At 45.2% G+C, this 27839-nt stretch overlaps 1 protein-coding gene and 1 long non-coding RNA gene across 2 annotated transcripts; one reads left to right on the plus strand and one right to left on the minus strand.

Moving 5' to 3' along the window:
• Window positions 1–343: 343 nt before the first annotated feature.
• LOC149290011 (tRNA (32-2'-O)-methyltransferase regulator THADA-like) lies at window positions 344–27699 on the minus strand. Its single transcript, XM_089489859.1, has 31 exons — window positions 27587–27699; window positions 26142–26319; window positions 24641–24727; window positions 23834–23861; window positions 23536–23684; window positions 23283–23405; window positions 22651–22822; window positions 21336–21475; window positions 20863–20947; window positions 19952–20088; window positions 19458–19655; window positions 18198–18915; window positions 17295–17447; window positions 16868–16977; window positions 15668–15828; window positions 14657–14823; window positions 13723–13908; window positions 12660–12811; window positions 12372–12515; window positions 11773–11877; window positions 10449–10649; window positions 9751–9901; window positions 8598–8850; window positions 7311–7547; window positions 6751–6976; window positions 6097–6303; window positions 4609–4841; window positions 3895–4071; window positions 3006–3260; window positions 2136–2341; window positions 344–854 (listed from the first exon to the last, which is right to left on the minus strand). Exons 1-31 carry the CDS (start codon window positions 27697–27699, stop codon window positions 571–573), a joined length of 5736 nt encoding a protein of 1911 aa, XP_089345985.1. The 3' UTR covers window positions 344–570.
• Window positions 4018–24408, plus strand: LOC149290012 (uncharacterized). Its single transcript, XR_016277279.1, has 5 exons — window positions 4018–4098; window positions 4614–4784; window positions 9694–10046; window positions 21361–21507; window positions 23781–24408. It is a non-coding gene; the product is annotated as an uncharacterized LOC149290012 (long non-coding RNA).
• Window positions 27700–27839: the final 140 nt, after the last annotated feature.

Here is a 27839-nt window from a genome sequence, read left to right on the forward strand (position 1 = left end):
CCTCTGAGAACTCCTTGCTTAAAAAAACTGAAATGCTGAACTCCCTCCGCAGATTTTGTAGGGTTATACCTTCTACATTGCCATGAGCTAGCCTGACCATGAATGATGGGCACAGTAGTCATGGCTGATCCGGGATGCCATAGTTGGAAAAGGCTGTGGGATGTCCCTGTTCCTTAGACTATGGTTTTCAATTGTGCTTTGGTTGTGAGCCAAGATTGCAAAGATGCAAGACTTGCGCTTTAGGATTCCTGGTAAGAGAACTGTGTGTTAACACCCAGGGATGGTGTTATTGTTCATAGAACAGACCGAACATGCCAAGAACAGTTTTTAAAAAAATGCTTTATTTAAAAGGAGAAAATCCCATCTACAAACACTTTTGCTCAGCCCTCCAGAAGGATTGCTGGCACTCCTTATAACAGGAGCAAAAAAGAGATATACAAAAAACAGAGTAAAATCCAGCCAAGTGGAGAGCACTTGAATCAGATACTCTCGATTCACTGAGACTCTTCTGGTTACCATTAGAGCAAAGCCCAACCTACAAACAGTTCTGCTGACCCCCAAAAGTACAGTTTAGGCCTCCATTATGACTAAGTTTCTTCCTCCTGTCAGCTCTTGCTCCATTTCTGTGGGGACTGGAGGAGTCATTCCATGTTCCTTGAGCAGTTTCTGCACAGCCATAACTTCACATCTCAGCTCCTGGCAAGTGAAAAGAATCCCTTCAACACTGGGCGCCTTCCTTTCTTCCATGGACTCCAAGATGTGGCGCACAAGGGTCGCCTTGACCAGCAGTGTTGCAATGGCAATGTGGACTTTTGGACAAACCAGAGCTTTCAGGTGGAGGGAAGTGTTAGAACCTGAAACATGGAAGAGATATTTGACCATTCCTGGTACAGCGTGCCACTAAGGTTGGCCACATACATCCTTCTCCTCACCACCAACACTTTTCCACTACTGAAGTCCATGTTGCAAAATGGGGCCCCTTTTGTGCTAGGAGATGCCCTGCCCTGCAAATTTCCAGAACTCTCTTGCAAGGAGGGCATTCTGGAAACCACCTACACCATAGAGTGCCTGGTGAAGGTTGCCACTGAATTTGACTGGTGGCCAGAACCCACCTCCCAAAACCCCTTGCACAGCCCTTTTTCCACATGTTAGACACAGTTTGTCACATTAGTCTTGATGCCATCATGCTAGCCCTGGCTAGACAGGAAAGCCCAAGGCTGTGCCTATCCTGGAACAAACACTGGGTCTACCTCCACATTTTGTCAGGCCTTCAGACTAAGGTTGTCTGATGGAACATGGGACAGGGATCCCATATTTGCTGTGCAGAAGGGGGAATTTCTGCAGTTGTTATCTGGCTGAATGACAAGCCAGACCTGCTGAAATTGCCTCTTTTACACAACCATTAAAGAAACAGGAGCCCTCTCCCATGTTCACTCTAAATGGAAAGTACTGGAAGAGGACACGGCTGGTTGGCAAACTAGGCAGGAGCCTATTCTGTTGCACTTGTGTAATACAAAATTCCCAAAATGAAATTACGTGCATAGCATTACAAGGCTGGGAGTGCTAGCATTGTGCAGTGGTTTAACTGTAGGACCTGGACTCTGGAGATTCTCCGCACAGCCATGGAAGCGCACTGGGTGACCTTGGGCAAGTCACACACTCTCAGCCCCAGAAAACCCTGTGATAGGTTCACTTAGAGTTGCCATAAGCGGAAACAACTTAAAGGCACACAACAACGTGTTGGCCTGGAAACTTGGCTTTAAGGTGCATGTTCACATCTTGAAGGATTAGATATTTTTTGAAGTGGAGTGCAGATATCGATATGGAGATGCTGAATTTCATGACCAAGCCCAATTCTGATGCTTATGTGATGGGACTGCGGAATCTGCGAAGTCCCAAAATCCTGGGTGTTTCAGTGATGGCGAACCTGTGGCAAGCGTGCCAGAGGTGGCACTCAGAGCCCTCTCTGTGGGCACGTGTGCTGTCCCCCCAGCACAGAATTTGTTACTAGAAAGCCAGAGGGACATGGCACTTTGCAATAAATAAGTGGGTTTTGGGTTGCAGTTTGGGCACTCGGCCTCTAAAAGGTTCACCATCACTTCTTTTTAATATACAGTGCCCACGTTTAGACCCACCTTGGCTCCACCACTCCCTGCAGTGCTTGAGGCTGGAAAAGATCTCTGGTCCAGTGACTTTCAGCCAGCTTTGTATTCCCTCCCAAAGCTCTGGAGAACTGGATGCCCTGTTGTGGAGCTGCAGGAGAAAGGGCAGAAGCATTTGGGAGAGGACTCCTGGCTCTGCGTAAACATTCGGCTCATCTTCTTTATACAGACTGACAGCCCTGTGTGCAGAGACAGAGACAAAGAGAGATGGACAAACACAGAGAGAGGTATTAAAAAGTCACCATACCTCCTTGATCTGCTCCAGCCTTCCCTAACCCGATTCCTTCTTAATGTATCTAGAGGTAGCTGTGTTGGCCATACAACAAAGTACAAGAACATCCAAGATCTACAAGACCTTTATTGGACCAACCAGTTGCATAAAATACATGTTGCAAGCTTTCCAAGCTCTACCAGTTTCTTAATCAGGCAAAGGGGTTAAAAATCAAACAGGAGAAAGAAAATGACGGTGATGTTAGAGAGCCACAGGCCTTCATTTTGTCAAGATGTTGCTGTTCTCAGTTAAGATGGTATGGCAGGATATCCATGTAGGTAGAGGCCATCTAAGACTCTTTGTCTCCTATGGCCAAAAGGGAGGAATGGACTCTGCCTGCATTGATATCTCCTCCATATCCAAGTCAGTGCAATCCAAGCTGGAAAAGAATTGGGCATTCTCTAATGCTTGGCTCTCCATTGAACCATGTATTACTAAATCCCAAGATCTGGCAGACATGGCCAACATCTCATCAAATACTTGAACTCTGTTTTCTGCCCACTCCCCTTCCATGTTTAGAAAGCAAGCTGCTCATCCATATCTCCCTCCATCCCCTCCCTTTGGTTACTTACCCCTTGGCCTCCAGCTCCGTTAAGGCACTGCTGAGATTTATTGTGGGGAGGTGGTGCGCCAAAGTTGCAAAGGCTTCTGGGAAACTCCCAAATTCTTCCTGCAGGAGATGCAGCAGACCGAGGAGGGCCTTGTTTGTCTGCAGCCAAATGCAGCCGTCCTGAGGTGGAACCACAACAAGGCTGGCAAAGATGGCAGCTTCGTGCCTCACTTCCCGGTCTTCATCTTGCAGGAGGCCAATTCCTGCATCGATCAGACTGGAAGGGTGCAGTAATAATAAAAGTGAAAATGAAATGTTTGAAAAATTTGGGTGCAAAAAGGTGGGACTGTAAACAGATCAGAGAGGGAAATGAGGGAGAAATTGATTCAGGGTTTAGCTCAGTGTAAACTTACCTACTACACATGCCCTGAATCTATATGTGAACCGAAACAGATTAGGAGCTGTATCACGTGTGAAAAGAAAGGCGAAATGAAGCTGGAGGAGAAGGAGCTTTCTCAAGTCTTAAGGTTTCCCATTAACTCCCTGAAATTTGATACACCAGGGGCATTAAGGGAAAGAAGGGTAGCCAGATCCATCTGCTTTGTGTTGCTAAGTGTGCCAAGGGCCGCATCCGTACTGCAGAAATAATCTGATTTGGCACCACTTTAACTGCCATGGCTCAAGGCTATGGAATTTAGGGACCGTAGTTTGTTGTAACACCAGAGCGGAGCAGACTGTAGTTTGTTGCAGCACAAGAATTCCACAGCCTTGAGCTATGGCAGTTAAAGTGGTGTCAAGCCGGATTATTCCTGCAGTGCAAATGCAGCTCAAGTTGGGGCCAATCATTTCTTAGGGGTCCCAGCAGCTGCCCAAAGATTCCCGATACTGGTGCCCTCCTTGCAGTTACGTACCGTAGGGCCATGCCACGAAGGGCTGAGCTGGACGAATCCTGGGCTCTCTGAATCAAGTCTCTGCCTGCTATTTTCAGCGATTTGGCTGCAGACATTCTGAGCACTTCCGACGAAAAGTCTTTGCTGAAACGTTCTACTAGCGTGCCCCATTGGTTCCATAAGGAATAATCCTCACTGCTATCAGGAGAGAAGAAGGTTAAATAAGTAAGTAAGCAAATTTATTTGTGTAGCATAAGCAATGTCTCCTTGTCTATGAGGCCCTTGTTGGAGATTTGTCAGCTTTGTTGTCGCTGTGTTGCCTTCAAAGTCATTTCTGACTTACAGCAACCCTAAGGCGAACCAATCACAGGGTTTTCTTGGCAGGTGTCTTAAGAGGAGGTTTGCCATGGCCTTCCCCTGAGGCTGAAAGCGTGTGACTTGCCCATGGTCACCCAGGGGGTTTCCATGTCTGAGCTGATTAAAGTGGAGATGCCTCGCTGAAGGCTTCGTGACTGGCAATAAGAGTTGAAATAAGCTGGTATTGGGGTCTCACCTACTTGCGCACCACTAGAATGGGGCCTTGTAAGAATTCTCTAAATGTGAATTTGTGGGCCTGAGTTGAAAGAGGTTTCCCACTTTTGATCTAGCTATTTGTTTTAGGTAGTCGGATGCATCTTTCCGGGAAAACTTCAGAAAGCCCTTTACGTACTAATATTAGTTTAATAATTTACTTACTTCAGGGTCAGGAGGAAAGCAACCACACACAGCGCAAGGCCCAAAAGCTCTGGGCTGAGATGGCCCCTCTCCACCATAGATACGAGGATTTCCCTGCACCCAGCACCCAGCGGCATCTGGGGAAAAGGTCCATTTTGAAAGGAGGGATCCCCACAGAGGTGCACAAAAGCCTCCAGGTACAGTTTCAGAAGCACGCGGTCAGTCTTGCCTTTCAGCACCACTTCTAGATTCTCCTAGTCAATGGAAGAGAAAGAGATTTCAAGTAAGGAAAAATAATTGTATAAATAAAAGTTAAAAGATGGGGATATGCCATTGCCATCCTCTGAGGCTGAGAGCGCGTTACTTGTCCAAGGTCACCCAGTGGGTTTACATGGCCAAGACAGGATGTGAACCTGGTCTCCAGAGTCATAGTCCAACTCTCAGACCATTATGCCATGCTGGTGTATTACACAACAACAACAACACACACAAGACAAGAACTATGAAGGGGGTTATAGGGGCTGATTGAGCTGTGAATTTTATCATGTGCTCTGGAAATTTACAAGGAGACTTTGGCCCTGAGTGTAAGTCTGCCTGCATGGTAAAATTCAAGCCAAAAGGTATCTTTGAGAAACTTTGGCTCAACTCTAAAATCAGCACTGAACTGGATTAGTTAATAAAATGCTCCTCTCCATCCCAAAATCAAGATGTTTTGCATCCAAAGCTGGCCAAATTATTCTGACATGTGAAGGTGAGAATCCCAAAAATGTTTTTCCCTGCCTCTGGCAGTAAAAATGCAATCAGAGTACAGGCTGAGTCTCCTTTATATGGATTGCCAAAATCCAAAATATTCCAAAATATTCCAAATGGGTGGCTGAGACAGTGATGCCTTTAGCTTTCTGATGGTTCAGTGTATACAAACTTTGTTTCATCCACAAAATTATTAAAAATACATGCATAACATTATCTTCATTATTATATATATCTTTATATGTGTATAAGGTGTATATGAAAAATAAATGAATGTTATGTCTAGACTGGGGTCCCATCTCCAAGATCTCTCATAATGTAGATGCAAGTCTTCCAAAAACTGAAAAACTCCAAACTCCAAAACGTGTCTGGTTCCAAGCCTTTCGGATAAGGGAGACTCAATCTCAACTGACACATATTTGTTGGTCTGTTGTTGTTCCCCACCTTGATCCATGGGGAGAGATGGGTAAGAAATAACTATTATGATATTAAAATAATTAACAATTCTACCGCTCTCTCATGACACCCCACATCTGCTGGAGATGACCACCTCCTTCTGCCCAACAGTAGGGCTGGCCTTTGTCTTTTTGACTTCCTTCCCTAGGATGTCTCCTCATCTCAAAAGGCCTTTTGTTCAGAACTCTTTTCTATACAGGACTGTACTAAAATGACCAGCTGAGAGCCTTCCAGCTCTATGGTCCTATGGGTGAGAGCTCTGTTTTGATCTCCTGTGAGCTCCATGAAGACATCAGGGCTCACCAACAGGATTAGCTGTAGGTCTTTCCTTAAATCCAGGCTCAATTTCTGTTCCTCTTCAATCATCCAAGTCAAGATGGCTCCTTGGACATCAACGTTCCCCCTTTGAAGGAACCAGTGAAGTTGACCAACTCTCTCAGGACATCTCAGCCTGATTGCCTCGTGGCAAAGGAAATGGACAGCATGTTGATAGAAGGTAGCCAAACCGACCTGGGACAGAGGAAGAAAAGCTTATAGAATTATAGAATCCTAGAGTTGGAAGGGACCCCAATGGCCATCCAGTCCAACCTCATTCTGCCTGGCAGGAATACACCTTCAAAGCATCCCCAACAGTTGGCCATCCAGCCTCTGTTTAAAAATGATCTATTTGGAGAAACAGGGTGGTGTAGCAGAGTGTTCAACCAAGGCTGTGGGTGCACAGATTTTTAAACAACAACAAAGCACTTCACCCCGTCCCTTACATCTCCTAGCCCCACTTTGGGCCAGTGGCTTGTGTGCGTGCCATTCATCCGTCCATTCTGGTCCATCAATGCGTCTGAAGAAGTGGACTGGAATCCACAAAAGCGAAGGCTAAAATAAGTCAACTCTGCTGAAAGGTACTGCTATATTTCTCCCCTCTAAATTCCCTTTCCTTTGGGAGTAGGTAATCAGAGGTACCTGAACTGAAGAGATGCTCTGGGTTTCGGTGAGTTTGCTGTCAGCCAGGTCACAGCTCACAATCTCCCAAACCTGCTGGGCAAAACTTTGGGAGCAGCTCCCCACTAGAAGGGAGATGGCTTGGAGATAGGCTGTGCGGACTAGGGGGCACTGCTGCTCGTCAGTGAGAAGCCAGATACAGTCTTCCATTCGACAGGCGATGGGGAGCAAGGCCTCAGGAGACAGACTGGAAGGAACGAAAAGAAACCATTTATTTCTCCCTGCAACTATCTGTAATTATTTCTCATGCTATAGGATGGTCCTCCAGGGTGTTTGGACTTCAGCTCCCAGGAGACTCAGCTAGGACAATGAGTGCTTTTAGGTAAACAGTGGACCAAATTCTTTCTTACAGACTGTGTTGTCGGGGCTCATCTGGAGCCAGAATGCTTTCCTTTGCTCCAGGTTCAGCCACTTTGGGTCGTGAACTACCAGAACCGTGGTTTGAAGCCTCCATGAATATTTTGCATCTATAGCCCTGTAGGTTGCATGCAGAGGACTGCACTGTTTGAAAAGCCCCTTACCAGTTCACACGCAGGGCTTGAGTCAGCAGTGCCTGGATCTGCAGCAAACATCCATGCAACATATTATGGGACAGAGCATCCTCTGGTTGCGGTAAACATGAAGCCAGCTGCAAGAGGATCTTTCCGTATTCCGTCAGAGGAACGAGAGGCATCAAGGCCCGGGCTGCCATCACCCGGACAGCGTAAATGGGATTGGCTGAAAGTTGGATCAAGGGCTCCAGAAAGCAAATGGAATCACTGGAATACAAGCAAAGACAAGAATAGGGATGGTCAGACTGGGATGCCTAAGGATCTGAAGATACTACTTTGGCCAGTGGTACCATGGAACCAGAACTCACAAGGGCCAGGGCTTTTGGATTAGTTGGGATGATGAGGATGATGTCCCCCCCCACTCCTTCCCTTTTCCCTCTACGCTTAGCAGCCATCCTCAATGAAATGTGAAAAAGTCCTTGTTTTTCTCAGTAGCAATATCTTGTAGTGGGCTATCCCCGTTGGGACATGAAGTAGTTGGGAACTTATTCTCTCAAATGGGCTAAGGAGAGCCATTTGCCTTGCAAAAGCCCCGCTTCCAACAGAGACAAAAACGGCTCGAATTTGTTTCGTGAGATCAAGCGTTTCTCCCTGGTGCTTGGAAAATATATAATCATGACAGGGTGGTTTTTATACAGGCTGCGCGTTTTAGTTATGTTTTTAATGTTCATTTTAGCTGGATGGCTTTAATTGTTTTTGACCTCTTAGGGCAACGTTTTTAAAATGTTTTATCTTGTGAGCTGCCTTGGGTCCCTTTCTGGGAGAAAGGTGGCATATACTATATATACACAGCTATAAGTCGACCTCATATATATATGTCAAGGGCAAGTTCTGGGGCCAAAATTATGGATTTTGATATGACCTGTGGATAAGTCGAGGGTAAAATTTAGGTGCATGTAATGAAGGATGTAAAGGACAAAGTAAAGGAAAACAATGCCAAAGAATTTACAAAATTCCAGCAGGCATAACTATTTGTGCACATACTAACGGCTGGAAGGCTCAGAGAGTAGAAGGGGGTCAATGCTTCCAGGGCAGATTAAACTTTTGTCTTTCACCATATATACTGTGTGTGTGTATGTGTGTGTGTGTGTGTGTGTGTGTGTGTGTATGCATTAAAGTACAGTACTTACATTGACCAATGGATAAGTCGACTAAGGTTTTTGGGGTCAATTTTTTAACTTCAATTTCTAGACTTATACATGAGTATATACAGTAAATTAAATGAAATAAATAAGTAAATAAATATTATATGCCTACCTGTTCGAAGTGTTTGCACTGGGCTGCAGTTTGGCCAGAAAGGTGAGGATGGCATAGAGGGAGGGGTACAGGCGAAGTTTCCCTCTCTGGATCCCTTCGGACACAGACGCATCTGCAGCTGAGGCTAATTCTCCAAGCAGAATGCTTCTCAGTTGAGGATAGGAGCTAAAAAGGGCCTCAGAGCTCAACCCTTCCTGACTGGGTCCCTCATTCCGAGTCCGCTTTTGACCCAGGAGACGAACCGTCAAGGCACCTGCGAGACAAACAAAGCAGATGGCGAAGACAAAAATGCCATTTTCAAAAACATTTTATCGTAAAGCAGCCAAGGCTGCATCCGCGCTGCAGAAATAATCCAGTTTGACACCACTTTCACTGCCATGGATCAATGCGATGGAGTCCTGGGAATGGTAGTTTTTGTGAGATATTTAGCCTTCCCTGTCCAAGAGCTAGTGTGCCCGAACAAACTATACATCTCAGAATTCCAGAATCTGAAGCCCTGGCAGGTAAAGTGGTGTTATTTCTGCAGTGCGGATGCAGCCCGAGACATAAGAAATGAGTAAAAGTGACAAATGACTAGTCAAGGAAACAACAAGAACATTAGCAAGCTTCTGTCAATTTACTAGCATCAGTGATTTACTTCCATGTCCACAAGCAAAATGGAGTCTATTAATACCATCTCAAGGGTATCTTCCTTGCAGTAAGTCGTGTCGATTGTGACAGATGGTATTAGCTTTCAGGGATTGCAGCCTTGATTTTGAAATGTCTGTTTGGAACTTTCTTTTCTTTTCAGCAACCAGAGGGATCCAGCAAAAACCCAGAAATGCTATAACAAAATTCATAACCCCTCTAGTTCCCCACACCAAGAACTTACACACTTCCCTGTCAGACCAAGGACTACCATATTAATTAGGTGACATTACCATCTGTTAACAACCTGCTTGGTTTGCTTTCCAGCAAGGAAGCACTTGCTTTCTAACTTGGGAGAACCTAGAGATTTGTAGACTTTTCTACAAAAAAAGCAAGGTATAAATGTAACCGAGATTGAGAGAGAGAACTAAGCAAGTTGCCATAACCTCCCCTTCTTTTTGCACTGCAGAAAAGGATGCCCTAAAGTACCGGTCAATATCGTGAGAAGGAGAAAGAAAGAACTCACCAAAGAGCTGGATGGCTGCATTTCTCATGGCCCAGCTAGGGGAGTTGAGGGCTTTGAGAAGCAACATCACCATTGGTGTAATGTACTTTTGCAGGGCTGTTCCAAGCCCAGAACCACGGACCAGGGTTTGCAACACATGGACTGCTGAAACCTACATAGGGGAAAGCAAGAGAGATGATGGTGGCGCAGCGGTTAAAACGCCAGTACTGCAGCCATAGGGTTGTGAGTTCGATCCCAGAGGGCTCCAAGGTTGACTCAGCCTTCCATCCTTGCCCCATTGGCAAAATCACAGGAGAGTGAGTATTATTTATTTTATTTTGTTTTATTTTAATTGTGTGTCACTTTGAAGTTCCTTGCTGTATTTATGGACTGTGCTTTGTATCCCTTTTAAATCTTGCTGGTCATTGACCGAACAAAACATGTATTGTACAGTACATTCCATGCTTTCATAGGTCAGTCAAATGCGTACCCAGCTTGTTGGGGGCAACTGGCTTACAGATTACCAAGTGCTTACAGAGTGTTGGGTTCAATATGAAGCGGTATAGAAATGTATATGCTATTGCTATTGTGTGCCTGGACGTTTGCTCACCCTTGCTTTAAGGTGTCACTGGACTCTTATTGTTTCTGCTGCAACGGACTACCATAGCTCCTGGTGGGAAAAATAGGAATTTCTGGGCAAGCCATTCTGGCTTCCTTACCTGTGGCAAGTCCACTGTCTGGTCCCAGTTGTGGGGAAGAGGCTCGCTGGCCAAGGCTAACAATGTCTGAATGCAATGTGCCAGAAGAGGCCGGGACTTGGCAGGGTCTTCCCCAACCACAATGCAGAGGAAGAGCATGGGGAAGCCGGCTGCCCTGCGAGTAATAGAACTGTTCCGGGGACTCCTTAAGAAAGCCAAGCCCTGGGGTTGAGGGGGATGAAGGAAACAGAAAAAGAACAAAGTTGTTTCTCCAGATGTCACAGAACTGATAGAATTTCAGCCAGTGTTCCTGATGGCCAGAAATTCTGGTAGTTGTTGTTCAACCACATATACTCCAGTTGTAATGCAACAACAGGTTCAGGATGGACTGCATTACACCAAGAGAAATGAAGTGCAAAGACTGTTGTAAAATATGTTTTTCTGTGTGTGTCTTCAAGTCACCTATTGATTTATGGCAAACCCATGAATTTCATAGGGTTTTCTTAGGCAAGGAATACTCACGGGTGATTTGCCCAGTCCCTTCCTCTGAAATATAGCCTACAGCGCCTGGTATTTGTTGGTGGTCTTCCATCTAAGTACTAACCAAGGCTAGCCATGCTTAGCTCAGCTCCAAAGATCAGATGGAATCTGGTGGGATCCTGATATATCTTGAAGGTCCTAAGATGGGGAAGGCTGTTCATCTCCACCCGTGTTCTGCTTGTACATTTGTATGTTAGGACAAGTGGCACAAAATACACAAGTTCTCGGTCTTCTCTTCACAACAGAAGTGTTTCTTTATTTAAGTATTTCTAGCCTGCCTGACCACAAAGGTCATACGAGTAAAAGCAATATAAATTGAAAACAAGAAGAAATAATTTAAATAGACTAAAGAAATGTTAAACAGACTAACAAGTTAAAAACAGATCTAAAAGATTGTTTCAAAACCATCGCATTAGCATCTTAGGCACATTGGGGAGTCCCAAAGACTTTGATAGGCAGCTGTTAGTAAGCATAAGAGTCAGGGTGGTTGGAGTGTTGGACTAGGACTCTAGGAGACCAGAGATCAAATCCCCACTTGGCTATGGAAACTCACCTTGGGCAAATCATATTTTCTCAGCCTCAGAGGAAAGCAAAGACAGACGCCCTCTGAATAACTTTTGCCAAGAAAGCCCTGTGATAGGTTTGCCTTGGGTCACCATAAGTCAGAAATGACTTGAAGACAACAACAACAACAACAACAACAACAACAAGTGTTCTAGGTAAGCACTAGCCCTGGGTCTTCTCACTGTATGGGAAATGTGGTAACAGTACATTTACACATGCATGGCAAAAGTAAAATGAGTACCTGGGTTAGCATTGTCTCTGGTATAGCTTGCAGCTCTTGGTCAGGATGCCTGAGCAAAGTAGTGCAGAATTTAGTGAATCCCATGCTGCAGCCTTCCACTGCTCCCTGGAAGCGGTGTGCGTGTGTGTTTGTGTGTGCGAAAATTGAAAGAGAGAGAGAGAGAGAGAGAGAATGAGCATTTACTTCCGGTTTTGCTAACCTATTGTAATCACCAAAGTTCCAGAAACGGACATAATCTGGCTATGTGGTCTTTCACAACTCTTGTCACAAAGCTCAGCCATTTATTGAAATTCTCCATAAGAGAGTAATAAGCTAACCTGCAGGACCTCTCAACAAAACAACCTCCCTGGTCAGGCAACCACAATGGCTTCTTTAAGGTTTCTACCATCTGTGCAATACAATCAGCCCACCATACCCACAGGTTCTTTATCCGCAGCATGAAAATATATTAAATAATAATCAAACTGGATTATTTATGCAGTGTAGATGGAGCCAAAGTACAAGAGCAGCTTGAGGCGGACGTTCCTCTCTGTCCCCCAATACAGCCATTGATTCAATCTCATTTTAACCGAACTGCTTCGGAAAGAGTTTGGACCTACCCAGTGCCGGCACTTCAGCAAGATATCTTGGAAGGTCTCAGCCGCCAGATTGACAACATGGAGTGTGAGGAGGGACCCGCAGCCACCGAGTGGCTCTAGAGGCAAAACCTTCTCTGCTAGGCCTCCCAAAAGCAGCCCAATTTCCTGGGTTGTTCAAAATAAAGAGGTCAGATTGGATGGGGGAAAAAATCTAATAAATAACAAAGCTGTTAGGATCTCCCCAAGTATGTCTGGCCTTGCATAGCCTCCTTTTGCATTAGAAAGTGAAGCACAGCTCAGTTCTCTCACTTTCACGGAGACCCAGCAGCAGGTGAGGATGAGACTGTGTTCCTCTGAAAGCAGGACTGAATCCTCCTCTTCCCCTTGAGTTCCCAGGTCCTTCCCGAGTTGGATGAGGGACCCAATTGCATTCCCCATGTCTGCAAAGGAAGGAGCAGCAGCTGCAAAGAAAGAAAAGGAGACTCTGCTAGCCAGAACAGATACTGAAAAATGATTTTACAAACCTTATTTCCCTCAATTATCACCAACAGCAGCTATTCCAGTAGGTCAGGGGAGACCAAGGTAGGTCTGTGGACCTCACTTTCGTGGCCCCTGACCAGTCTCCCAAAGCACCCTAACTTTAAAAAAAATTAAAAACATATTTCTGTGAAATTTTTGGGACATTTTTGCTCTGAGGTCATGCAGAAAGCTCCCCAAATGCATGAAAACACACAAAATACTACTTTCCTCCCCACGATTACCCCGTACTACCACCAGATACTTCTCTTTTCCTAGATAGTCTCATTCAAAATTGCAAGAAGAAATGATGCAATGTTGCTTCCTCTGACATGAGATGGCTCCTTTAGCACCTTTCCATATTTTTGGGTGGGTTATGCCATAATAATAATAATAATAAATTTATTTATAGCCTGCCTCTCCCAGAAGGTCGAATCGGGTTTAATCCCAAAACAGATTAGTAACAATAACAATATAAAATGTACATGGGATAAAACAAGACAATCCCCTTAGACTCCCCTTCTGATTAAACAACAACAATGATAAAATACAAATTAATAAATTATAAATTATAAAAACCACAAATAATAATAAATTTATTTTTGCCATGGTTTAGAGTCAGAAATCACCCCAGAATTACACTGAAAAATATCCAAAGGGAGGGATTGGTGGACTGGCGGAAAGCATCCGAGGCTGCAAAAGCAGCTCAAACAATAATATCCAATACCATTTTAAAAACTAAAAAGCATAAAGGTTTGGAGCACTCTGCTGGTGCTCTGTCTTGGATTCAGTTCAGCCGCTCCATTTCTCATGACTGGCTACTAGTTGCTCTTTTTCCAGCCCTGGATGGTCTTACCTTGTTGCTCAACGTTGGATGCCTGCTTCCCTTGTAACACTCCCAGGAGGAAGCTGCCAATGTCCCTGGTGGTCTTCACCAAGCAACAAAGGAACATTTGCCAATGCTGTGCCCACTGTGCCCGCTGCATAGAGGCTTGCACTTCTGGGACCTCCAACAGACATCGCCTGAGAGCAGAAAGCACACCTGCGGGGACACAACCCTCTGGTTACCAAAGCCTGAGCTGCTGCAACTGCAATTCCCTTTCCTGAACCATCTATGGTCATCAAAAATAAAATACAATTAACAGCAAAACAAAGAATTGGTAACAAAACTGACTCAGATACAGCAGTCAACAACCAACCACATCCTCAATAAACTGTGCATGCCTTTTGTGCATTCCTTTCAGAACCAATGGAAAATTGAACTTGGCCCATTTGGTTTTGTTTTTTCATTCCAAAACAAATGCAGAGTAATAGATGGGTACATTTCCCCCACTTCCATCAATTTGTTACTCGTGGATGGACCATGTTTTTCTATGGTCTGCTTCAGAGGATGTGAAGGAGGTTTTCCGCAGACAAAATCCAAAATTTTAGCCAGGGATAGGACATAGGTCCCCCTCCCCATTGTATTTGGACAGCAACTACTTATGTTTTTCACCAGCATTTATGCCTCCTGTGGCTACTGGGAGGTGTAGTCCAACAGCACTTGAAGCGCTACACCAGGGTGAAAATTGTGCCACTCTCCAGATGTTGCCGAACTGCAACTCCCAGCAGCCATAACCAGCATAGTGAGGAATACTGGGAGCTGCAATCCAACAACCTCTAGAGGATCGTGCGATTCCCACTGTGTACGATCCTCTAGTCTAGCCCTCCACAACCAAAAAACCTGAAAGCATCCCCAATCCCTCCTCTGAATTTGCTAAGGGATAATACCAGATCAGCAAGAGACTGACCGTGTATTGGTTTAGTACGTGCTGCCTGCAACACGTTCTGGCAAGCGACAGCAAAATGGTCTTGCAGCACCCCAAGAAGATGCTCAAGGAAACAGAGGCATTGGCAACGTTCAGTCAGCTCTTCTGCCACTTCTGGCAACAACTGTTTCAAGGCACAACCGTCTAATCTGAGGAAGCAAAGGCAGTGACACTAACAGTGACCAACCACTCCCTCCAAGCCAAATAAATGTATATGAACGTCATATATTTTGAACAAGAATTCAGAGTTGGAATACTGGGTAACCACAGAAATAATACCCCAAAAGGTGTGGTAGAGAGAAAAACGTTTGCATCTGGAAAAGAGGCCTGTGTAGCAGAGCCAGGGCTCATAGGATTGAAAAGCTGGGACTTTTGCATGAGCAGGGCGGGTGCAAAATTACCTATAAGCTATAAATAAATTTTGTGTTTAGACTTGGATTCCATTTCCAAGATATCTAATGACGCGTGTATATACAAGTACAGCTATGCCAAAATAAATAACCTGGATCCCATCTCCAACTTGGGATTTGGGTCCCATCTCCAAGATATCTAATGATGCATATATATGCAAGTTCAGGTATGCCAAAATAAATAATGTGGGTCCCATCTCCAAGATATCTCATGATGTATGTATATGCAAATACAAGCATTGCAAAATACATTTTAAAAATCTGGAATCCAAATCACCTCTGGTCTCAAGCATTTTGGATAAGAGAGACTCAACCTCTGTACAAATTCATGATTTTAAAGAGGAATAGGCAGTTTTGGAGGCAATTTTCCATCCCTAGGAGCCATCACAGGTTGCAACAGTCCTGGAATTGGAAACCAAAACATCCCAAGCAGAGATGTACAAGAATCAGGCCAAAATTGGTACTGGGGCAAAGAAGGACTACTGGTAATTGAAATCCAGCAGCTTCTAAATCTTCTGGGATAGCTAAGGCTATATTCTATCAAATCTAAGAAGGCTCAAAGAACAGAGATGCAAGATTCTACTTCTGGAGGATGGTTTTCATCAGCACTGTTCCCGCTTCCACCTCCTGAACTCGGGGGCTGCTCATGGCTTCCTGGGCCCGCTCAAACAGAGAGGCAACAATGGATTCTGGGAAATGTGACGGGAAGTAGCAGACGAGCAACTTGGACGCCAACTCACGGATCTAGAGGAAATGGAGGAGGGGAGAAAGACTTAATCAGGGGGACATTTCCAAAAAAACCAAAAATATCAAGTGGTGTGTAGTTCCACAGAACAGGACGCCTGTAGAAGACACAGCGTTCACAAATACCAGGCTCAGCAGATAAAACACACTGCAGTTTTTTAAAACCTATTTAGAAATATAGTGGGCCCTCCACATGCACTAGGGTTAGTGGCACAGGACTCCCATGAAAGTGGAAAAACTACACTACAGTCAACCCTTCATATCCACACGGATGCCAAATATCACAGGACCTCAAGTACTGTTTTTCTCAATGGTGGCTTGACATGTGCACAGCCATGTTGGCGCAGTCGTGTGTGCACATCGCTATTGAAAAGGGGGCAGGACCATCCGTGTACGCTCCGATCTGTGGATGGCAAGCCCGCGGATGGAAAGAACTGACTATTCTTTTTTTACTTGAGTGAACACTTGTCTAGGAATATCTAGGTCCTCCAGCACAACTATATAGTTAACATCAGGTGTAAGTTGACCATAGAATTGTGCTGAAGGATTTACAAATGCCTAGAGAAGTGTTTTCTCAGGAATCTCTGGCTCAACTTCCATCAGAGTCATGCTGGAGGACCTAAAGATTCCTGGAGATAATATATTAATCAAATCTGCAAATAATCAAATCCACAAAAGTCAAAGCCGCAAATGTGGAGGGCTGACTGTCATCTGGAGGGCCCATTTTTGTCTGGAGCTCTCTGTTGGCGGCTGAATCCGCATTGGGCTGAAAGCATCATATAGGTCAGAATATTGCTTGGCCACAGTGCAAAGCAAAGATGATGGATTGGCTAAATCCAAAAGGATCCAGAAGGGTCCTTGGTATATTGGTACTGCTTGTATGTTCTTATCCTATGTGTTCTTATCCTATGGTTCCAAACTTTTACCATGCTGAAGGACCATCAGGAGGCTCTGAAGTCAAGAACACAACACATCTGCAATCCTGACATCATGCCAAAGTCAGACACTGGAGTCAGGGGAGAAAGGATGAACCATGTACCTCATTTGTATTGTCCTGCAAACAGCTCAGCAATGTCAGCGTATTGCTTCTGGAGAAAAAATTCCAGCAGCCCTTGCTTCTAGCCCAGTTTAGGAGAGCAACCATATTGCCTGCAGAGAGAACGTAGCACAGGAGAAGGAGGGACTTGGAAGGACTGCACTTGAACATATCAAGAAAGGAATGACTGGGTAGTGCAAGAGGACCATTTGTTCTTGGTTGTTCTAGCCTGTTTTTGAGAACTGAAGGTTTTAATAGCAATTCTATACCACTTAAACTGTTATGGTTCCACCATGGAATCCTGGAATTTATAGTTTGATCTTAGTTTGGAGCACCTGGGACGTGGACAAGAGAATTCTAAGCAAGCCCCAAATTTAGCATGTCCCCAACTCTGGGATTTTTGCCCACAGGAGAGCATAAAGTGACTTACGAGGAGGCTGCCCCTTCTTCCTCTCTGGACTCCATGTGTCCGTACAAGTTTCCATAATGGCCGCCAAGAGAAGGAGGGACGTTTTCTTCCGCTGGTAGTTAGCCCCTGATGTCAAAGAGGACATGCAAAGCTGCAGCAGCCACTCAATGAAATCTAGATGGGAGAAAGAGATCTTTGGAATGTAGCAAGTGTGCAAAGCAGGATGACAGAAGAGTCTGAAAACATCAGGATGGACACAGATGAAGAGAACCACATTAGCTTTCCATCACTGTTCAACTTTTTGCAAAAACAACATGTCTGAGGAGATGAGTCTGCTGTATCTATGCAAGCTTTCCACATGAGCCAAAACCTTGATTTGTCTGCATTCTGATTTGTGTGGAGTACAGACACTTGCCTAAACACCTAAATAGGGCTACAGAGAAAGGCTAACAACCCTTTTGCACTAAGCAATTGCAGGTCTGAGTCCACTTTAACTGCATCCCATGGAATCCTAGGATTTGTAGTCTGGTGAGGTGCTAAAGCTCTCTGGCTGAGAATTCTAGATGGCCCTCCCTAAACTACCAGTCCCAAGATTCCACAGGACAGAACCAGAACAGATAAAGGAGAATCGAGGTGCTATAATTGTGTAGTGTGAAAGGGTCTTAGATTTCCCAGCAGTGCCCAAAGACCAGTAGGAGAAGATCTAAAAGGGAGAAGGGATACAACATGGCACCAGTCAGGCTGGATCCAAGATATTTTGATGCCTGAGGCCAAGGACAAAGCTGACCACCCCCCTCATGCCGCACACAGATGCAAACAACACGAACTGTAACAAGTAGCAACAACACACTATGTTTCAAGCACTGCAACTTCCCAAGAATTGTCCACAATTCATCAAAAGTGGAGGAGAACGGGCTGACTCACCTACCGCTTGGACCAGAGTGATTTCCCAATTCTTTCCCATTAGGCTTGAGGTTTGCTTCTTGTTGGAGGCGGCTTTTTGCCGAAGGACCACAATGGAGCTATCCCTCATCCTCACCAAAGCCTTCTTCACGGATGCTTGGAGGAGCTGCCGGAATGAGGAGGAGTCACAGTTCAGGTTCAGAGGCAAGAATTCCTTCAAGAGGTGGACTTCAGTCTCCAACAAGGCCTGGTTGGTCCTGGGAGAAGAACATAGTAGTCCTAGTGCCGCCAAGCGAATGTTGTCTTCTTTAGAGAAGAGGCACGAGGTCAGTCTCTCAAGGGTTTCAGTGTCTGCAGGCAAAGCCCCAGAAAGTGTCTTGTGAACATTCAACAAGGTGACCCAAGCCCAGAGCTGAGGAGTATGCATGCCACTAAAGCTTTTTGCCAACAAAGCCGAAGAGGCAGGGAAAATCCTCATGGTCCACACCAGGAGATAGTTGGAGGCGTTGCTCTGAAGGAAGGTGTCGGGAGATGTCAAGGCATCAGACAAGGTTGGCAGCCAACGATGGGCCCACATCTGAGCCAGCTTGTCCTCTGGGACCAGGCCCTGACCTTCCATCCAAGCTTTCCGCTGCAGCTGCAAGAAAGTTTTATACACATCTGAGGCAACAGGACACAAGTGGTTGGTGGAAAGGCAGTGCAAGAGGTGCCGGGGGAGGTCCTCGTAGAGATCAAGAACCTTAGGAAAGAAATCCACAAGAAGATAAGGTAAGGAGCAACTTATTATTATTATTATTATTATTATTATTATTAAACTTTATTTATAAAGTGCTGTAAGTTGACACAGCACTGTACATAAAATAGAATAAAATAAAATGGACCTGCCAGTGGTATACATTCTAGAAAACAGAATATAATACAAAATTGATACACAATATCAACCAATGTTAGAAACACTACGCAACACGCACAGGCCAGGATCCTATGACCTGGAGCAATGGATTCAAACTACAGGAAAAGAGATTCCACCTCAACATCACGAAGAACTTCCTGATGGTAAGAGCTGTTTGCAAACTTGGCAGCCTTTTATAAACCAGGGCTGCATCTGCATTACAGAAATAATGCACCGCTCTGGTGCCACAACCAATGACAATTCCCAGCATTCCACCACATGGAGCCATGGCAGTGAAAGTGGAGTCATATCGGATTATTTTGGCAGTGCGGTTGCAGCCCCTTCCAAGCTCTCTGTTGAACAGACATATGCACACACACAGGGCTTACTTTTCCAGGGCCCAAGTAGGGGAGTACTGATATAAGTGCAAAATATCGAGATCTCGCCTGCCAAGGCATAAGGACGATCCTCCGCAGGAGCTCTTCGTAAAGGGGTCTCTCCGGGGCCCCAAAGTGATCACATTCTCGACTGTAGATCTCCAAGAGAAGCTGGAAGGAGCTGCGGATGAAATCAGATATGCCTTCTACCTAAATATGGGGATGGGCAGATGGATAGAAAATAAAGTCATCAGTGATGGAATCATGAGACATGTAACAAACACAGGTGGCACTGGCACATCTGACCTCTGTGGAATTTGGGTAATGCTTCTGCTTGATTGTTTGTGTTGTGAATGGTGGGGACAACCTTACGTTTATCCCTGTTGAAATTCACCAGGTTTATTTTGGCCCAGACTGAACCTGCTGTGGTCATGTTGAATCCTGAGTTTGTCTTTGGCAGTGTTGGCTACTTCTCCAAAGAAAAGAAAAGGAATCAGATACATTACCAGGCTCTCTGCACTGTTCCAAAGGAACTGGACCAGCTTCTGGAGCAGACTAGAGTTGTCTGCCAGCACCCGGCTCTCCTTCACTTTCCAAATCTCATCCAGACTTTCTCGGATACTTTGAAGCCACAAAGAAAAAACTGCAGAGACAGACAGGAGGGAATTGCACCAAAAGGGTATGAGAAAGGCCCACTGAGGCCTCACCTGCACTGCAGAAATAATGCAGCTTGACACCGCTTTAACTGCCATGGCTCAATACTAGGAATTCTGGGAGGTATTTAGTTTGGTGTGGTATTTAGCCTTCCCTGTCTGAGAGCCACAACAAACTACAAATGTCAGGATTCCATAGCATGGAGACATGGCAGTCAAAGTGGTGTCAAACTGGATTATTTCTGCAGTGCAGATGGGCTAAAGATTTCACCCACTGGACTACTACAGCTTAGTTTTATGTTGACAATACTTTATATAAATAGAGGCACTTTTCCAGATGTTGCACTGCAACTCTCTCTTTACCCCTTTAATACGCTTGGATGAATCTTCAGCAAAGAGCACCCGCTCTTCCCATTTCAACCTGCCAAATTGTGCAGTCAGGTTTCCTTTTTTCCCTCTTCTCTCCCATCTCTGTTCCTTTTGCGCCATGTATTTCAGAGCACCGATCTTCAGGCAGGGCTGAAGATTTTTAAAATGGACCAAATAGCTACCCCTACTAATAAAACAATATGTGGAGTCCTAGGGAAGTGCAGTTTCCCAGGGTCTTCTCAGTCTGTGTCAAAAATAAATAGGTTACCAAGCTTGGAAGCAAAGATGGCAGGAGCTTCAACTGAGATATTTTCTCCCTGGTTCAGAACGTGCTATTCTTTGGCGACAAAACCTGAACTGAGCAGAAAAAGGGGGGAAATCCCAGCTGCACCTACCTTGAAAGCAGTAGTAATAGCAATCCGTTGGCTCTTCCATCAAATCTAAAATGGCTGGGAAAAGCACATCCAGCAACAGACAACCCTGCAGAAAGGATATAACTTGTTTGGAAAAGGGAATGGAGAAATGGGGAGAGAAGAGCTATTTCGGGAAAAGTAGAGAACTTGTTAACAGGAGGCTGCCTGACACATTTCACTGGAAAAATTCCTTGAGGCACTGAGAGAAGATTGGGAGAAGGCAAGAGGCTTTTTACAAAATTGTTGTTATTTAATAAACAGCCTCCTTTGGGGACCCCATTCCTAAATTTCTGTACGAACTGGATTACTGGGCAAGTGTGATGCTACTGATTCATTTTATGCTTGCATGTTTTAATGTTTATAATATTTTAAAACTCATGTTTGTAGTTTCAATTGATCATGAAAATCTTAAAATGAAGGAAAAGGGCTCACGTGTATTCTTCTAAAAAGCTAACCTGTTTTGGGTCATCCATCCGGCAGGTCAGGATCTCCTTCTTGCAACAGGACAACAAACCCCGCGTCAAAACCAACCTCTCCAAACCATCTGGACTCCCAGCCGAGGGGACCACATGAAGCATCCCAAACTGGCATTCCTCTAGGCATGAAAAAGACATCCACTGTTAGGAGGTAAAGTTGTCATCAAATTGGCTTGGGTTTGTTAATCCATGGCAAATTCCAGCACTACAAGACTATGATGCTTTCCAAAGCCTGAAAGAGATCTTAGAGCACCTTTGAGACTCACTGAAGAAAGAAGTTAGAAAGAAGTTGGCAGCATGAGCTTCTGTCGACAACTTCTTCAAATGCATCTCAGGATGAAGACTTAAGTCTACGAAAGCTCATGTTGCCAACTTCTTTCTTTCAGTGAGTCTCAAAGGTGTGAAAAGATCTCTCTACATACCAATTTTACAGACTAACACAGCTATAGCTTTGAATTCAAAGCATGAAAGGTTATGTTTGGGGGACTGTATTTCCCATAACCCCCTCAACCGGCATGGCTGAAAGTATCACAAAAGAGGATGGTGACCCCAAAAGTAACTCTTCCCAGATCTGATGCTTCCAGACAATAGCAAAGTGACTTACCCAACACTGTTATTTCCAGAACCTGCCAACCAGCAACCTCCTAGGGTTGTTGGGGGACATTTGGGGGGGGAAAGTATTTTCAGGGGTGCGTATCAGCTCTCTAGAGTCTTCTGGAGGAACAATGTGTCCGCCCCCCCCCCCCCCCCCCAGCGTCTGATGTTTACCCACTGTGGCCTTAAGACAAAGTAGCAGATATAAAGCATGCTGGGATCCCAGAACAGGAAAGATAACATTTGTAGAGTGAGCCAGCGTGGTGTAGGGGGTTGAGCATTGGGCTATGACTCTGGAGACCAGGGTTTGAGTCCCAGCTCAGCCATGCAAACCCATTGGGTGTCCTTGGGCAGGTCACATCCACGTTTTGGCTACTAATGTTCCCCTCTTAGAAATCTGTAGAGTTGCTACTTGGTCCCCTCTGTCTATGTTTGTTCACCAATACCATTTGGACGGGAGAGTCAGCATGGTGGTTTGAGCACTGGATTGTGACTCTGAAGACTGGGGTTTGAATCCCAGCTTTGCTGTATGAACCCTCTGGGTGACCATGGGCGAGTCACACGCTCTCAGCCTCAGGGGAAAGCAATGGCAACCTGACCCTGAACAAATCTTGCCAAGAAAAACCAATGATAGGTTTGCCTTTGGGCCGCCATAAGTTGGAAATGATTTGAAGGCACACAACAACAAGAACAAAAATACCTTTGTAGGTGTCCATGATGCCATCTGTCCTCTGTCCAATGGAACTGCCACTTCCATTCAGGAGGCGATAGAGACTCAAAACAGCTCTGGCTCCTTGCTGTGGCTCAGGTGCCGTGTTAACCAGCATACTCACGGCAGTACCAGCCAGAAGACGGGTGTCCTTGCCGGCTACCTAGGATGAAACAAGACGAGGCAAACATTCTGAACAAGAAGCCTTTCAAAAAGCAGTACGACATTTGCAAGTGGGAACTGCAACCAAATGGTGCAGCATGGCACGTTGTCGTTCAGAATCCCAGCCACTCTATTCCAATCTCCCACTGGTCAGTCATCATTCCATGGCCAGTGTGCATGTTCATACCACATTCGAGTCTTTTGTGGATTCCTCCCCCAATTGCACATTCTCCTACCCCTACCAGAAATTTGTTGTATTCCTGAACAATCTGAAGTTTTCTCAGGTCTCCTGGCACCTCATTCTTGTTTTCGGAGCATGGCAAGCTGAGATTGTAACAATGTCTTTTTGACCATTAAATTAAACTCAGTGGACAAATGAGGAGTGCTGCATTTTCCCAAGGAGGTCACATGCAACTAAATGTCAGCTCACTTTTGGTAGGGCAGAAAGAGTAAATACTCACCTTTTCCATCATGGTTTCTACCAGAAATCTCAGAATCCTTTGCAAGATGTCAGCATGATCCGTTCCATCCCACGCAAGGGGCAAAACGTCCTTTGGCATCCACTTGAAAAGTTGCAGACAGATCTAAAGAGGTTACAGAGAGGTGTTATTGCACAGTCTTATTCTTTTCCGACAGTGTGAAATGAAGCATATTTAATCTAACGTTAGTCCAGCTGTATTCAGAAAGACTTCAAATGTGAGCCTTCTTTCTTACCTTAACCGTGAGATAGTGCCAGTCCTCCTTCCTGGCTCTCAGGTCTTCCAGAATGAATTCAAATGTGGCAGCAATGCATCGCAACAGCGGCTTCAGGTTGTTTTTCCAGTAGCATCGTCCCAGTGTACTCTCCTCGATAAAGATGCACACTGGGGATCCAAAGAACAAAACCCCATTGCCACTGCCTTTAAAATTTAGGAAAACCTATTTAAATTCTGTACTGACCAACCCCCCCTCTTTTTCAGGATTTAACATCACCTAGGAAAGCTAGAAAGGAGGAGAGGATTTGGAGACTGACCTGTTTGCAGAGTTCTAGGAGACAATGGCTGAAAGAAGAAAACAGGAATGTATTTATTTTATGTATTTATTTCATTCGTATGCCGCCTTTCTCCCAGAAGGGACCCAAGGGGGCTCACAGACAAAAAGATACGTGAAAAGCATCACAATACAATGCAAAACAGTTTAAATCATCTAAAAACATTATCAAATTACATTAAAATATACAGAAGTTAAAAGACATAACTAAAATATGCAAACGCCATAAAAAACCACCCCGGTATAATTATATGTGGAAGGCCTGCTTCAGTACATCGAAAGGCAAGAGTTAGCTTTCCATCTGCCTTCTTTTTAATCGATAAGTACAACACTTGTCAATAAATGTATAAACTTTGTATCTGTTAAACAGTACTCTAAAAAGGCAAACGAACAATTGCAAGCAGAAAGTGTATACTGATGGTTGGTTAAGCCTTTTCTGGAAAACCCTTTAAATAGAGACGTAGTATAACATTTGTCAAGAGATGTATAAACTTGGGTGATTTTATAATTTTATAGCTGGTGAAGAAGGGTCTCCCCGAAATGTGTAAGCAGGATAAATAAAAGCCTTTATTTTTTAAACAACGGCACAGCTTAATAACGTTTTGTTCCACAATACGGAATACATCTCGCATTTTCCAGCAACATCAAGAAGGCCACAGTTTGTCATTCCTGGCGAACACAGACACATGTCCGTTGCATGCACAGTGCAAATCCTTCAAATGGCAAAGTGCCTCTGTTTTCCTCCCAAAAAAACTATTTTCAAGGCTGAAATAAACCAAACCTCCTTCACCTCATTGTCCTTGGTGAGGCCGTCCATAAACTCATCCACCTGTTTGGAGACCAAGGATTCATTCCCTTCTGCCAGTTTTGCAATAATCTAAGAAAACAGAGAAACATCATGGAGGAACATTGCTTTGAAAATACTTTGTTACAAATCAAGCCAAAATCCCAATACTTACTGTAACACCTCATTTTACTGACTTGTACCCATTCATGTCAATATACGGTTGGCCCTCCACTTTTGTGGCTTCAACTTTTGCAGATTTGATTATTCGTGGATTTGATCAATATGTCCTCTTTAGGAATCTCAGCGCAACTCTGCCAGATGTTGTCCATAGCGATTTGCTAGACGTTGCGAGAGAAAATACTTTGCTAGGCATTTGTGGGTCTTCCAGCATGAGTCTGTCTATGCTCAACGTCTGGCAGATGTTGACCACAGAGTTGTGCTGGAGAACCTGGAGATTCCTAGAGAGGTAAAAGGAAGAGTGTTTCTTTATTTATGGTATTTCCACATTCGCAGGGGTCCTTCACCCCTAACCTCAGTGAACGTGGAGGGTTCCTACCTATTTTCTGGCTCCTCACTTGCAAAGATCAAATTCGTGGACACCAGGGATGCAGCACCACAACATGAGTAAAACAAGCTTCGAAAAGTTCCTTTTGTGAACTCCCAGAATCTCCTAGACTAGATGTTTTGGCCCCCAGGATTCCAGATTGCTGGTCAAGATGGTTAGGGCTTCTGAGAATTGAACTCCAAAACACGTGGAGGACCAAAGTTTGGGAATCACTGCCCTAGACCATGTCCAGGCTGGCAGCGTGGCGTACTGGTTTGAAGGTTGGACCGCAACTCGGAGACTACAGTTCAAGTCCCAGCTTGAGCATGAAATCCACTGGGTGACCTTGGGCAAGTCACATTCTCTCAGCCCCAGGGGAAGGCAATGGCAAACCTCCTATGAACAATGTAAAGTCGAAGGCTTTCATAGCTGGCATCCATAGTTTTTTGTGGGTCTTTCGGGCTATGTGGCCATGAAACTCTGCTAGAACATGGCTGCATAGCCCGAAAGACCCACAAAAAACTACTCCTATGAACAAATCATACTGAGAAAACCTCATTATATGTTTGTCTTAGGGTCGCCATAAGTGAAGGCACCCAACAACAAGAGTGCTCCAAAAAGGAATGTTTCCAAGTTCTGAGAAAGTTCTCTGATGATAGCCACCCAAGTGGAGAAGTCTAAAAAGGGGTGAGATATATGCACAGAGGATAAGGCTATCTGTAGCTGGCAGTCAAAGTGCGAATTATGCTCCATAAAGCCCTATATGGCTTAGGTCCATATTTTTCTGTATGAACCTGGCTGGGCCAAGATCCTCTCCTTTCAGGCTGCATCCGCACCACAGAAACAATCCGGTTTGATACCATTTTAACTGCCGTGCCTCAATGCTATAGAATTCTGAGAACAGTAGTTTGTTATGGCACCAAAGCAAAGTCATCAGGGAACCCAACTCTTTGCACCCACCTTCTCAAGTCGGCAGAAGGAGCTAGAGCTGCTGGACGCCTCCATTTGGCAGGCCACGACGCAGCAGACCAGAGGGCACATGGCGTCCCTATCCTGTTCCCATAATGCTTTGCTCACCCCGGTCAAGAGCTGAAAAGCTTCCTCCAGGTTTTGGTCCCTACATCTCTTCACCGAGCCTCTGGAATAAAAGGAAAATATAATAATAATAATAATAATAATAATAATAATATACAACATCCGGCGTGGTTTTTCAGCTGCATCCAAATCATCCACAGACGCATTACAGTATAGATTTTGTAACCATTGGGGCGCAGTGGTTCGAGTGTTGGACTACAACTCTGGAAGCTAGGGTTCAAATCCCACTTGAGCATAAAACCTCACTGGGTGACCTTGGCCCAAGGCACACTCTCTCAGCCTCAGAGGATGGCCATGGCAAATCCAAAGAAGAACCCTATGATAGTGTCACTATAAGTCAAAAAGGACCCTAAAGGCAAAGGTATTGTGGGGCTTTCCTTGGCAGTTAAATTTCAGCCTGTTTTGCTTCAGGTAAGAGGTCCATGGAGCCTTGGCAGCAAAGAGTGGGAGTCAAACAGCATTAAGTCTGCAGTGTAGATGCACCTCACAAGTGCTGCGGGATGGATCTCTTTGCCTCCCTCCTTTTGAATCCCTACCAGTTGAATTTCAGCCCCTCACAGAGAAGAGGCCCATGGAGCCCTGGCAGTGAAAAGTAGGGTCAAACTGCATTAATCCTGCCATGTAGATGCACCCCTGCAAGCTTTTCTAGATGGATCCCTTTGCATCCCTCTGCCTGAATCTTTACCAGTTGAATTTCAGCCTGCCCTTCTTGCAAGGTAAGAGGCCCATGGAGCCCTGGCAGTGCAAAATAGGGTCAATGCACCATTGCAAGTGCTGCTAGATGGCTCCCTTTGCCTCCGTCCTTTTGAATCCCTACCAGTTGGATGTCAGCCTGTCACCCTGCAAGATAAGAAACCCATGGAGCCCTGGCAATTAAAAGTGGGGTCCAACTGCATTAATCATGCAGTGTAGATGCACCCTTGCAAATCCTGTTGGATGGGCCCCTTTGTTTCCCTCCTCCCGAATCTTTACCAGTGGAATTTCAGCCTGTCACCCTTCAAGATAAGAAACCAATGGAGCCCTGGCAGTGAAAAGTGGGGTCAAACTGCATTAATCCCGCAGTGTAATGCTCCCTTGCAAATCCTGCTTTGCTTCCCTCTGGCTGAATCTCTACCAGTGGAATTTCAGCCTGTCGTCTTCCAGAAAAAGAGATCCATGCAGCATGGGGAGGGGGAGCAGAAGCCCTGGGCAGCTTTGCAAGGAGAGTCCTCCCAAAGAAGGGCTCCCAGGAGGCTTGGCACCCTGGGTGTCCCTTTGCCCATGCCATCTGCCAGGTGGGTACCTTGACTTTTTTTTTTGTCCCAACTCACCCTGCAAATCGCTGGAGTTTCTCCAAGACCAGGAGGCAAGCCTGACCCTCCTCTTGGCCCAAGGCTTGGTAAAAGAGCGATGCCCTCTCCAGCTCCTCCTGGGCACCATGCATCGCCCTCCAAAGCTTTGCTGCAAGAGACTGGAGCAAGGCTTCAAGCAGAAATCCTGGGCGATCATAGAGTGCCAGGGCTCCTGGAAGGGAACAAGCTGGCCTTACAGACGCAGCACCGCCGTCTAGCGGCCACTGCAGGG

Source organism: Sceloporus occidentalis, unplaced genomic scaffold (genome assembly GCF_023333645.1).
Source record: "Sceloporus occidentalis isolate IW3139 unplaced genomic scaffold, rSceOcc1.0.p SCAF_41, whole genome shotgun sequence".
Classification (NCBI taxonomy): domain Eukaryota; kingdom Metazoa; phylum Chordata; class Lepidosauria; order Squamata; family Phrynosomatidae; genus Sceloporus; species Sceloporus occidentalis.